Raw genomic sequence first — 12,621 nt, 5'->3', positions numbered from 1 at the left:
GTGTCTCTCTAAGTTGTTATTGTGAGACACGATCGTGTGTCGGGCTCACCCGAAAACCCGAAACACATAACACAAGCGAAGAGACAAAAAGTGTTCTGCTCAGTGAGAGACCGTGTCTTCGTGGTCTTTTTCGGTTTTGTCAGTGACGAGACAGCAAAGGGAAAAAGTGTTGACCGTCGTTTGCGAGCTATGCATGCAACACAATACATAAGAGTATATGGAATGTTCATGGAATTCGAACGCCTTCAAGTCTGTATTTGTATTTGTATTTGTATTTGTATTTGCCTATTTAGCCCATTATAAACAATAATTATAAATTCGAACGTAATAGTTTTCTAACTTAATATACTTTGAAATAAGAGCTACTACGACGGTTAAGCAAACAGAAATCAAAGCATACGAATCAGTACTAAAACAAATAGCTAGGCACTGAAAGTGAACAATTTCGAGTTTGTATAAAAGGGGAGAAAAGGGAAACGGCAAGGGCAAGGGCAAGGGAAAGGGGAAGGGGAGCAACACACACACAGAGACACACGACTACCGAACCTTCGCCCAACTGTGTGTCCCAACAGATATACAACACGTATAGCTGCGCGCGAACATTAGCTACAAGTATTTAAAAATGTAAATGCATATTTCTACTAAAATTTATTAAGTAATGCGATTTAAATAAATGAGAATATTGATTATATACAACATTCATATATGTTACCTATCGTTATCGTTCTTGTTTTCGTGACGACATCTCGTTGCTATAGTAAACAAATAATTTGCCATCGAACAAGCTAGTTAGTGTCTTGGGGACCTTGAGAGAAAGCCAGATGGATCCAGCTAAAGTAATTGGGAAACTGTGAGTACGAGTATATCAAAGATTGTATTTCCCATAAGCTAATCATTAAATAAACACTTAAGCAAGGAGCAGGTGCGCATGGAGCACAAGTCGCGACGCAACTATCCAGAGGTGTGGCATCAGATCTCCGACAATGCCACCAATAGGTTCTACCATCAGAATGAGATTGACTCCCAGCTGAAGGGACAACTCAAGCTGCAAGGTACTTATGGTGCATTAGTTAGTGCTTTTTTGGGACAAGAGTACAAGAGTATAGTTTTGCAGAGCTCTGCCCTTTTGTTCATGACAATAAGGGCGAATCGCGCTTTGTGTCGCCGGAGATGTACAATAGCCTGCTCTCTAGATGCCGCTGTGGACGCTCTCGCCGGGGCCCACACATGGGCAAATGTCTGCAGAGAACAGTGAGTCCGGACTATGACTATGACGTGGCACAACCAAGTGCCAAGGATTCGGAAGGGAAAAAGGGGGAGCCGGCAGTGCCACGCACTTCCAACTGTAAGCTTAACCGAACAGCAACATTAACAATTAACGTCTTGTTTTGCTTGGCAGCTTCCATTGGGCTTTTGGGTATCCAGACGAGCTATCGGAAACTGGAGCAATCTATGCAGTACGTCTCGCCGACCTTCTCGATGCCAGGGCCGCGCATAACAGCAGTGCCGTATAATATTATTGTAATAGGCTAAGCTTTGTATTTGCCCAGAATGAATGAATCACCAGGCCGCTCTAAACTAGAACTGGATTTTCCCTCACCTCACTCTGGCGCATCGGGGAATTGGGGATTGTGGTAGATCTGCTTTAGGTTATCGCCGACCTGCGCCACACAAGCGTAGACTGAGGGGGTATTGACGATTGCCTCATAGAACTGGAATTACCAGAGACGGCAGTTTGGTAAACTCGTATTGTTGTCATTCCAAATGCAGCTTGTTGGACGGAAACGTTTTCAGTGTCGCCAGAGCAGCGGACGAGCTAAAAGCCTACGGGACTTTCAAGATGATCGGCTTTTGGATTCCCAAAACAATCGTACTACTAGTCTGCGCCACTCACTTGGGGGCTGGGCAGCTTATCTTTCAAACAACACCAAGCCCGTTGGGCCAGCAGACATCGGGGACAACACCAGGCTCTGTTCCTGGCTCTGGACCAAGCTGGGTACTGGTCAACAATGTACGGGTACCAGGCACTATCACACCTTTCGTCACACCTCCGCCTGTGACGCCACAATTCCTCGACTGCTTCGGCCGTTGCCCCACTACTCCCGAGTACAATCCCATTTGTGGCAGCAACATGCAGCTCTACTTAAATGAGCAGAAATTCAACTGCGCTCGATTCTGTGGTGCCGGTGAGTTTGCCAAATGTTTCCCATACTCGAATGTGTTTACGCAGTGCTCACATCCCAATTATTCCGCAGATATTCAAATCGTGAGACGCGGAAGCTGTGAGGGTCTTTTTCCAATGACACGCGGCTGACATTAAAAGTGCTTACGGGCCACAAAAGCAATACGCTAGTATTAGATTAATAAAATAAATTAAAATTACAGATAAATTTTAAAAAATAATTACGTGTTTTTGGCCTTGATCCTTGACAAGGACTGCATCAAGGGCGTTCCGCCGATCCCAAGGAGGCGTGACACTCCCAGATGGGACGAGAAAAAGTGAATTAATAAAGCGATCTATTCGAAAATAGCGTCTAAAAAAAAGTATCCTTATGATCCTTGAAGTCAATCTGGGATCCGGGACATTCTCCCGATTACGAGGAGACGTGGCACGCCCAGATCGGCCCACAGTTAACGGAGAAAACACCAAAATACCACTTAATTTGTTTTTTATTTTGTTGTTGTTGTCAATTTGTGTCAATTGTTGTACAACAACAACCATCGACTTGCGACTAAAATGGCCGGAAACGAGGAAATTTCATACCCGGCATACCAGGCGAACAGAAATCAGCAGAAGGTAACTTTTGCAACCTAAATTTTTTTGCTGCATACTTTTGGGGGCGAACAAAATCTCAGTTGCTTTCTAGCACTTTCTGTTGGCCTGGTACCTCGGTCTGAAATTTCCTCGTTTTCGTCGTTTGACGTCCGATTAAATTAGCATTTTTTCTTTGGCTATATCTCGGCTATTTATGGGCCGATCTGGGCGCGGCATGCCTTTTTGTGATCGGGAGAGTCCTGCCAACCGATTGGCAAAAGGACATCCGTGTCCTCACGATTTTCGCCAAAAATCATCATTAAATTTGCCAAAAATCGGCCTCGTTTTCGAGTCGAGATTTTGATGTCAATCGACAGGATGGATCCTCACGATCCTGGGAAATTAGGTCCTTCGTCGATCTGGCCTTATTTAGCAGAGATATAGCCTTCCGAAGATTGGGATTTGCATATTAATAAAATACTGGTTTCTTCTGCACGGCAGCTGATCGGGATGTGGAATGTCTTTTCGTGATCGGGGGAACACCCCCAAAGGATTCCTTCTCAAGGATCAAGGATATTTTGCCCACTCATACATACATACTTACTTTCCTCCGCCATTTCTTGTCTGTTCAGGGCGTGCCACACCTTTTTGTGACGAACGGAAGGATATCATCCTAGTCATACCTAAATGGGTTTCTCCTATATTTGTAGGCCGATCTGGGAGTGCCTTGGCTTCTGTGATCGTAGAAATACCCTTATCCGACTGAAATCGATTGCAAGTTCACAGTCATATGCCGATATGGCGGTATTTTCCCGCTATATACATATATTCAAATGTAAGCATGTCCTCAAATAATATGTAGAAAAACAATCGGTAATAAATAGGATACGATTCGGCCCCCCTAAAACGACGTCCTTGGGGAATCACCATGTGCCATGCTGATTGACAAGTGGGATCCTCCTCTCACTTCGTCCCTATATGCCAAGGAGACATACGTATCCTATGATTCCATCTAAGGATTCTAGAAATTTGTACAGATCTGTTGGGGAGAATCATTAAAGTCGATCTTACCAGCGGAACCTATCGAAGCTATCGACTCTGAAACAGTCTTGCTGTGCACATTTTGTTGTGAATATACATTCATATGTACATTATGTACACAAGCTGATAACCTGGGGTTGGTACATCCCGTTGTAGCCGATCTGGCCTCTAGAAAGCTCCAGCACGAGACAGTTCGACTCAGATTTTCACAGCGAGCAGAGCACACATGTGAAGATGCCAACATCTTATCAAATCGCATTGACCTTTGGTATGGAACTACTTGTTTGCGTTTTTTGTCTTCTAACATCCTCTTCTAACGCAGCTTTGGTACTTGGCCACGTCCAACTTCAAGGCGTGGCTCCTGCCCGGGTCCCCCATCACAGTCAAGTGCATCGACGAGCGAACACCACTCGCCTAACGCCAGCACACACGCACCATGTGGCGTCGAATCACACACTGTTTGGCCAAGCCAGAAGATTGAATAATACATCGAGTGTATCGTCTCCAAGAAACGTTACCGTGCCTGTTGCTCACAACCAAACGTGGCCATTACAAAATGACCAGCCTGGTTTTAGACAGCCCTCCCAGTCTCCTGTTCACAACCAAACATGGCTGTACACCAATCAGACCTACTTCAGCTCGGCACCTGGAACTATACCTTTATATCCTCCAGAGGGGCTTCCAAGCCAAGTGCCGACGTCATCTCTATGGGATGGATCAGCATCCGGTATCTTTCTAGCGGACAATAATACACTTGTTGGCAACTCATCGTCAACACAGGGTCCGAGTCCAGCGCTTGTGGCGAGCAACCACAATGGCTCTTTGGCCTTGGCATTATCCAGCAATTCGACGAGACTGCCACTTGCGCCAGGCAGCAAGCCGTATTCCTCTAGTCCATATGCAAATCTGGTTTACTAAACGAAGAGGATGATAGACGATGATAGGCTCCCCCAAATGAATAAACCACTTGGACTTAAATTTTTTCAAAAAACATTTTATTTCGCTGCCATTGCGTTGCGGCGATCAGTTAATTGGACCATCGGTAAAAATATGTTGGTTGCTTTCCGGTATTCCAGAAGTGTTAAATAAAAATGTATGTGTGTAGAAATGATGAATTTTCCATAAATGGGCTTGGCTTAGACAGGGGTGCGGATATTTTTGGGACGGTGATCACGGCATCATCAAGTATATCAGCTTTGAACCATCGAATAAATTATATTGTGATTGCCTAAGTTAACGCTGCGCCAAGATTTTTGGAATACCACCGATGATTTTCTAAGCCGAAGTGGAGCGGATCCCTCGCCGCCGTCCAGCGCTCCCACGCCGCAGACAGGATCTCCCCCGCCGCAGTCAAGTGCTCCCTCGCCGCCGTCAGCAGCCACATCCCTCGCCGCCGTCAGCAACCACATCCCACGCCGCCGTCAATTCAATCCTTCCTCAGTTCCCACGCCGCAGTCATGAGCATAGCGCTTGGCGCATAGAGCCCTTGCCAAAATCCCACGCAGCAAAATGGTTATCCCACGCCGCAGTCTTGAAGTTCGGATCCATCCATCGCCGCCGTCATGTGTAAGTCGGGATCCCTCGCCGCCGTCGATTTGGAATCTCACCACGCCGTCGTTGTGCATATTGAATCCCACGCTGCAGTCAAATCCGAATTAAATGAAACTTGCAATCCACGAACAAAATCTAATTCTCCTCACGAAGGGTCCTCACAGAGCAAAGTTAAGCGTCAACATCACATTAGTTAAGCGACCAGTAGCGAAGCGATAAGTGAATGCCACATGCCACCGCCAACGGTGGTAATGGTAATGGCAATGGCGATGGCGATCTTGTTGGCGATCACCGTGTCCAACTGCAGCAGTGTTGCGAAGAAGGGGCAAATGTTGGAGAACGGTCTGAAGTTGTCATCAGTATCATGTCATTAAAGCAGAGTCAACAAGCTATCCCAAGCCAGTGGTACGAGGAACGAATTGGTACGGAATTGTTATTGGTGCAGGTCGATGGAAGTGTTCAGGATAATGATATGTGGCCTGCATCTCAGATCTTGGACCAGTCAATATGCTGCTCCAGAAAGCGATCGCAGAAGCCACTGGCGATGTCGAATTGAACAGAAGAAGGCTCGGCTCCCAGAGATATCTCTTAGCCGGTTCTCGTAGCGAAAATGATCAATAGCGTGCACTCCCAGTCGTTTAGTGCGCCTCTTAAGTCCACACAGGATGCGATTAGATGATTCAAAGAGGCCAATGAAGGAATGCCTCGAAGGTAGTACAAGGTCGAAGGTATCAAAAGATTGAAAATGTATGTCCTCTGTATGCTGCTGCTCCCACTCCTCACTCCTCACTGCCATGGATCTTGCTATAAAAGTCGTGGTCCTCCCATTCAAATGTTCCCTGCGGCAACAACTGGTACGTCTAGGTGCGACATGGACCGCTCCAAAAGCCTTTGGAAGGATATCCGGTTGCACTCTTCAGGGGAAGTCTGCTACAGCCATGGCTTTTAAATTTACATGTCACAGTATAACATAACATCTTACATAAGAAATTTAAAACAAATTTAAAGGCAACAAAACATTAACATTATCTACGCAAGGTATTTAAAGAGAACATAATTTGATAGCTCTAACAACTGCATTACAAATGCAGTCTGGATCCTGGACGTGGGCCTAGAATAGTCTCGCTCTTTATGAGTCTTTAGGAGCTGCGCTAACATCGCCTACATACGCCTACGAGTAGCTGTAATGAGAGTTTGGAAGGAAACTAAAACAAAAGAAGAGTGTGTTTAAGTTGCCTGTACCGCGGGCGCGTGTCTCTTGGATTCCCTTTGAGACCAACGTGACGAGTGTGCAGGAAGGCGCGCGGCAATACAAGTGGAGTGGGCCAGAGCACAGCCGTGGATCTGGACCTAGCAGGGCATTATTTCTGACTCCTATGTGGATGTGGGAATGTATAGTCGTTCGTTCCTGGAAAGCGTACATGCACCAACAACAAAACTGCTATTATACCTTTAGGGCCTTGGGACCCTGCCTGCCGCTGTCGCTGTACATCGCATTGGATTCCCTTTACGATCGCTGTGCTGAAGAAGTAAAGAATTTGATCAGGAGCTCAACGGGGAGCTCGACTGTAGTACCATCTCGCATTTGATTCCCTTTTGCGGTATGTTGGATCGTAGGGCCAGGAGTTAAGGGCTCAACTGGCGGAGCGTAGCGTAGTCATTGGCTAGCTAGCTCGGTCTTCGAACACTAATCGCATTTGATTCCCTTTTGCGATGAATATGGGTACCTCTAATTCTGGACTACCTACGGGAGGGAAAGTACAAATGAAGCGACAACCCGTTGAAAAGCGGTTTCATCTCTCCTGAGATCTGCAAACCTGCGTCAAGCTCTGACAGGCTGAACTGTGGCTGCTGCATTTCTTCCGTTTCGGATGCTTGAACACTAATCGCAATTGGTTCCCGTTTGCGATAAACGACTGGCTACGCGTCGTTAGCTGCTGATCTGTCCGGATGTTATTCAAATACAACGCTGAAAGTGACAATTAATTAGCGACGACGACGCTAGGATGCCCGTAGCGTACTTGCAGGCAGCAGCCCTGTAACAACGACAACACATCAGCTCACTTCTTCAGCGAATGCTGGTGATGGTGCGGTGTAGCGGCTCTCGGTCCAAACGCATTTGTTTCCCTTTAGCGTGGACCGAACGCACATCTCTGTGCGGTGCCAATTGCATTACGTGCTTAGGCTAGCACATCGCTCGCAGGACTGTCTCCAGCTCGCTCTCGACGCCCGTGCCCGTGCTCGTGCCATGGCCCGTGCCCGTGCTTTGGACAGCGGCAGGCGGTAGTCGGCAATCTTGAACTTGGTCTAGCCTCGTCTGAGCGTTGATTGATTCGGTCGGCGACAGGTTGTGTGCTATGAAGCGCCTTGGTGCACCCTTGGTAGACACAAGCGGCCCTTTTTTTTTGCAGACAACTTGGCTGTAATGTAGAAACGTTAAGTTTACATCTAATTTTAAAGTAGGCGCACGAGACAGGACAGCCTTGCTGCTTGCTTGCTTGCTTGTTTGCGTTTTGCTGCTATACTCGATGTTCTCTCGATGTATTCTGCTCGTTTTGTGCATTTAGCATTAGCATTAGGTGAAATGTAAGCAGTTGTCGTTGTGGCGATAGTATGCTTGCTGGCTTGCTTGCTTGAGACAAGCCTTAATGGATGGACTTGATGCATCGTTTTTGATTCCCTTTAACGATTAGCAGCAGCACAGGCACAGTCGCAGACGCAGTCGCAGACGCAGTCGCAGACACAAGACTTGCTAGGAGTGCCGTGTAGAACAAGAAACTGGAAACTGACCGGTCCCGGTCCCTCGCTAGCTTGTCCACTCCAAAGCAGTTGCCTTTCGTTTCGTTTCGTGTCGTGTCGTTTCTACCTAGTCGATGCGCACAGGAACAATCAACTGTGAAACACCGCTGCAAGAAGTGCAAAGGAAATTTAAGACCGCTAAAAGTTCTCACTCTGTAGAGGGGTAGAGGGTCCTATGTGCCAAGGCAGCCGACCAGTCAAACAAGCCAAAACGTAGTTGCTTCTATAAAACACTCCATCCTTGCCTCACCTTCTCACAAGCTGAAAAACAGGTGCAAACGGTTCTATTTGAATTGAGAGACCTGACCTTGCTGTTCGAGTCGATAGGGAGCTTAGCTTCGAGTCAATGCAAATTCGACGTGTTGTATGGATGTTGGATTGCGGTCGATTAAGTGTTGGTGTTATTGCTTTCAAGTTGGCATTTGATTCCCATTGCCTCAAGAAATTTTGCTACATGTACACGGTAGGTAATCAGAACAGGCGAAAGTGCACGTGTAAGTTTAACTGTGTGATCGGATCGGATCATCCCACGACCATTGCGATTTTTTGATTGGTATCAGCACTGTAATGAATACATTAATATGAGGCGCTTTTCAGTGGGAAAGAAGAAAGGGGAACTTTAGTAAAAACGCTTATTCTCCTGGGCTCCCAACGCTGTGTGACGGGTGTAACGTGACTGTAACTGTGACTGTGACTGACAATCCAGTATACAGCCAGTATACATATGGCTCTGTCTGAAGCTGTCGATTGCTCCTTCTTGATTTCGATGGCAATTCCCAGGCTATGCTTTTTCGATTGTACAATACGAACGAGTAGTTGTAGACGTGGGCAGGCACGGTCTACTGCAACCACAACTCTACAAAAATAAAGAATGATTTTGTTCCACACTTCAAATGATTTACATTGGGCGGACGCTGGGCGGACCACCCCTCGCAGACTTGAACGAAATTTCCTTGCATCTAGTCCTTTTTCGGACAGTCCACACCACAATATGCGCAGGCACTGTTCAACTGCGGCATATTTCTACAAAATATGAAAGAAATGATTTCGATTGCAATGTCTTAGCTTTTGTAACTGTCTGGTGTCTGATGTCTGGAGTCTTGTGTCTGGATCTTCCACCACATCGGATAGGATAAGCGATTGCGAAACGACTCCTGTCCGTCCATACGACGAATTCTTCAGTTTCAGAATGATTCGGTATAGGGTTATGTATCTATGCAAATTTACAAGAAGAACGAAATATCCGAGAACATGGGTGCCCATACCAATCGTAGAAGCGGAAGTAGAATCATGTCCGTGTCGTAAGGAGAGGGGGTCCGTTTTCCCAGCTACCTTTTTTAGTTGTTGGTTGAGCTGTATGATCTGGCTCATAAAAGCTACATGCATATGTGCTAAAAGAGAATTTGAAACAAAAGAAGCATTTTGTTCGAATTTCGTTCAAAGACCAGTTACGCTTTGTTATTTATCCCATCGACTGCTGCTGCCGGAGGTCGTAGACTTGTGACATTCAAGAAACCAATTCAAATTATCGCATCCTCGTCCCCACACGCTCCATGCACAGCACATGCACGCAGGTACCGCTCAACTGCGCCACATTGCTGCAAAAGTAAACGAAAAGTGATGCTTGTTCCCAGACTACAAACTGAGTTACGTGTGTGCGTGTGTGTGTGTGTGTGTGTTGTGTATGACAAAGATACTATTTCTTAGCTGGTTGGCAGCCGCTCTCCTCTCAAAGATGTCCAACATTTGGAGCGCGAATGGAGAAGAAACTTTGCTGGCACCAGACACTCACAGGAACAGTTCGACTGTGACGCATCGCTACAAATATTAAAATCGGCCTTACAATAGCCCAATGGTTAGGAAAGTACAGAGTATCGGGTACGACAGGCTAGGGTCCAAATCTTATCTGCAAAATCATTGGGTAAAAGAGCAGAGATCCAACGATATTCACACTCTACTCCTAAGAGATTACGCAAACTCCCCAAGTGAAACAGGACGGGCTGAGCGTGCAGAGTACCACAGCATACACTAAGAATGTGAATATGGGCGACAGCTTGGCTAATACTGATGGCTGCAATTCAAGTGTTAATCACAAGAAAAATCCCATACGGCTTACATGCGAGAATTCAACTGAAGTCCCTGTCCCTCGAGATCCGAAGACGGCGATGTATTTTAGATGGCTGAAATTTAGAGATTGCGGCGTAGTTCCGATGCGTCGGGTTTGCAGGGTTCGAAGACAGTGGGAGTTTAGTTTCTGGATGATTGTTACTCCTTGGTGCTTTTTCGCTGTAAATCTGTTCAAAAAGCAATATTTTTCGTTCGCAGCTGATATACCAAATACCGTGTATCTGTGTGGATGGGTGGGTGGTGTGGTCAGCAACTGCGAAGCGTTCTATGTAGAAATGTCGTGGTAGCTGGTGAATTCAGCACCGACATGGGCACGAGAGCTTCAATCACACGTAAGCTGATGAGCTGGAGCTGCTGCCGCTCGCAATTCCGCCTTGTCCCCATTGTTCTTTGTCAGCTGCCTGTGGCATTGGCATGTCATGCAGGGGAGACTCGGTGGTGTTTGCTGCTGCTGCTGCTGCTCGCTGCTCGCTGCTCCGGCGATCTGTGTAGAATCGGCCATCGGCTGGTTTACGGAACTCGCTGCCAAGCGTTGAGGTTGGGGAAGACACGGACAGACGTGAAGACTCACTCAGTAACTCAATAACAAACCATCGTCGATCGACGTAACTTCTTTATAAGCCATTTTAAGGCATTTCGTTTGGGTTTCGGTTTCAGCTTCAGGCTGTTGACGTTGTGGTTGCTTGTTCAAGTATTCCATTCCTCCTCATCGTTGCCATTAACGTATCGAGGAGCAGGAAACTGGAAAACAAAATCGATTATAGACAGAGGTTTATGACAAACGGGAGAGAGGAAAGGGGTTTGCTTATCGACAAATTTGAGTGAATAATAAAGGCAAGATTGATTTTAAAATTGATTGATTTGTAATACAATAGTTTTATTTTATAATTTATCAAATATCAGTTCTGTTTGCTTACTATATGTACATATATAAATTAAAGTTGTTGTTTCACGTGTGTCTAACTTTTTTGTTTTCTCGCCACAGATTCAATATGAATCAGCTTTAACGTTGACTTTTCTTTCTTAGAGATGACGTTGCTGGCCATTATTCAAAGCCACAATCGGACAAAAGAAATGGTGTACAGAAAATTCACAGGTATACGCACACAATAAAGGAAACGTTTGTGTGCGTGCGTGTGTATGTAGCGCGATTGCGTGTGCGAGTTTCTTTGTCTTTTTCATGTTGTTAGGAAAAATGTCGCCTATCGAGATGTTCGCGATATACTGCGATGTTCACGCCCCTCTCATTGTCGTTCGAAAGTATGAAGCTACATAACTTAAATAGGTGGTAATAGTATACTGATTTACAAACCGAGTGTGAATCCTGAACCAAAGCCTCTTTCTGGTGGCGTTCAGCATGGATTTCATGAAGCAGCGCCAATGACTCACACCATTTCAATGAATTGAAGGCCGTTTGCTCATCGTCTTCTCACACTCTTCCAATCCTTCATTATTTCATTACAATCTATAACAGCCTTGCACATGATTGCGACTGCAAATGAGAAATTGGGTTGTCGTAATAAAACTAATTTAACAAATGAACAAATATGTATATCTAAAGCGACAGAGGAAAAAATATTTCGACAGATGAATCTCGAACATGGTGCTGTTCTCCTCTTCCATTTCATGTATACACACAAAACATGGCCGACTATATTTGTCTCTTTCTAACTGCTCACGGCAATGGCAGCGCAGTTGTGTTGGTTGTTGTTTTTCCTGTAGCTGCTGCTACGGGTTCCGTTGTTGCTGGCGTTGTGGCTGGTGCTACTAAGGCTGCGCATAAAATTGTCGAGGCCACTTAGCTCACCCCTCCACAAATTATTTTCGATTTCGCGTCGTTCGCACTCTTCTGCTTCTGCCCCTATTTTGGCATTGGCTTCAGCTTCAGCGTCACTACCACAATGCGTTTTACCATGTGGCACAAACTTGGTTTGGATATCTAGCCAGCGACTAAATCTTTCCTGCTGCTTTCTACGCAGTTCGTGCTCGGCGTGGAGTAGAGCCGTAGACAAAATGGCGTTCACGCGCAGGTCGCTGCCAGCACCTCTTAATTTGCGACGCATTTGGACGCGTTTTAAACGAAAATTACGCACCCAATCTGTTAATGTTTTGGGATTTTCTGCGGCGTCGCATTCGTCGTAGTATGCAACCATTTTGATACTTTTTCAATTTGTATATTCAGGTGATTCAAGAAATAAATTTGGTATACACACACACACACACACCTTTACTGCTGCCTACTTTTCGAACACGACTATGACGTATCGCTGCAACGCACACCAGATAACTGTAACGAGCGAGCTGCGCAGCAACCATTTTATAGTTTTGCTCGCAGCAGCGAAACGTAT

The 12,621-nt window shown here is 45.9% G+C and overlaps 3 protein-coding genes and 1 long non-coding RNA gene across 6 annotated transcripts; 3 read left to right on the top strand and 1 right to left on the bottom strand.

Moving 5' to 3' along the window:
* Positions 1 to 115: 115 nt before the first annotated feature.
* LOC108165592 lies at positions 116 to 1,683 on the top strand. Its single transcript, XM_017301667.2, has 4 exons — positions 116 to 850; positions 913 to 1,052; positions 1,115 to 1,345; positions 1,400 to 1,683. Exons 1-4 carry the CDS (start codon positions 822 to 824, stop codon positions 1,531 to 1,533), a joined length of 534 nt encoding a protein of 177 aa, XP_017157156.1. The 5' UTR covers positions 116 to 821; the 3' UTR covers positions 1,534 to 1,683.
* Positions 1,684 to 1,768: 85 nt separating this feature from the next.
* LOC108165596 lies at positions 1,769 to 2,523 on the top strand. The gene is made up of 2 exons (XM_017301670.2): positions 1,769 to 2,186; positions 2,256 to 2,523. The coding sequence occupies exons 1-2, from the start codon at positions 1,841 to 1,843 to the stop codon at positions 2,312 to 2,314; spliced, it is 405 nt and encodes a 134-aa protein (XP_017157159.1). The 5' UTR covers positions 1,769 to 1,840; the 3' UTR covers positions 2,315 to 2,523.
* A 1,435-nt stretch (positions 2,524 to 3,958) lies between these two features.
* On the top strand, positions 3,959 to 7,837 carry LOC108165599. Its single transcript, XR_001775976.2, has 2 exons — positions 3,959 to 4,064; positions 4,119 to 7,837. It is a non-coding gene; the product is annotated as an uncharacterized LOC108165599 (long non-coding RNA).
* Positions 7,223 to 12,602, bottom strand: LOC108165593. Of its 3 annotated transcripts, XR_001775975.2 has the most exons (3): positions 12,499 to 12,602; positions 11,586 to 11,765; positions 8,192 to 11,014 (listed from the first exon to the last, which is right to left on the bottom strand). XR_001775975.2 is itself a non-coding variant. In XM_017301668.2 (2 exons), the coding sequence occupies exon 1, from the start codon at positions 12,424 to 12,426 to the stop codon at positions 11,941 to 11,943; it is 486 nt and encodes a 161-aa protein (XP_017157157.1). In that variant the 5' UTR covers positions 12,427 to 12,492; the 3' UTR covers positions 7,223 to 11,014; positions 11,586 to 11,940. The 3 variants fall into 3 exon arrangements, 2 of the variants coding, with proteins under 2 accessions (XP_017157157.1, XP_033243254.1); XM_017301668.2 differs by lacking the exon at positions 12,499 to 12,602 and having other exon boundaries at positions 7,223 to 11,014; positions 11,586 to 12,492; XM_033387363.1 differs by lacking the exon at positions 12,499 to 12,602 and having other exon boundaries at positions 8,207 to 11,014; positions 11,191 to 12,492.
* Between the last annotated feature and the right edge of the window lie 19 nt (positions 12,603 to 12,621).

The sequence above is a fragment of the Drosophila miranda genome, chromosome XR, assembly GCF_003369915.1.
Source record: "Drosophila miranda strain MSH22 chromosome XR, D.miranda_PacBio2.1, whole genome shotgun sequence".
NCBI classification, from domain to species: Eukaryota; Metazoa; Arthropoda; class Insecta; order Diptera; family Drosophilidae; genus Drosophila; species Drosophila miranda.
Note: the sequence above shows the minus strand (reverse complement) of the source record. Positions and strands in the feature narration are given on the sequence as shown.

Coding starts and splice junctions, on each gene's coding strand:
- LOC108165592 (XM_017301667.2), top strand. CDS start 822: ATGGATCCAGCTAAAGTAATTGGGAAACT. Junction 851..912: donor GCTAAAGTAATTGGGAAACT/GTGAGTACGAGT, acceptor TAAACACTTAAG/CAAGGAGCAGGTGCGCATGG. Junction 1,346..1,399: donor AGTGCCACGCACTTCCAACT/GTAAGCTTAACC, acceptor TTTGCTTGGCAG/CTTCCATTGGGCTTTTGGGT.
- LOC108165596 (XM_017301670.2), top strand. CDS start 1,841: ATGATCGGCTTTTGGATTCCCAAAACAATCGTACTACTAGTCTGCGCC. Junction 2,187..2,255: donor CGCTCGATTCTGTGGTGCCG/GTGAGTTTGCCA, acceptor ATTATTCCGCAG/ATATTCAAATCGTGAGACGC.
- LOC108165593 (XM_017301668.2), bottom strand. CDS start 12,426: ATGGTTGCATACTACGACGAATGCGACGCCGCAGAAAATCCCAAAACA.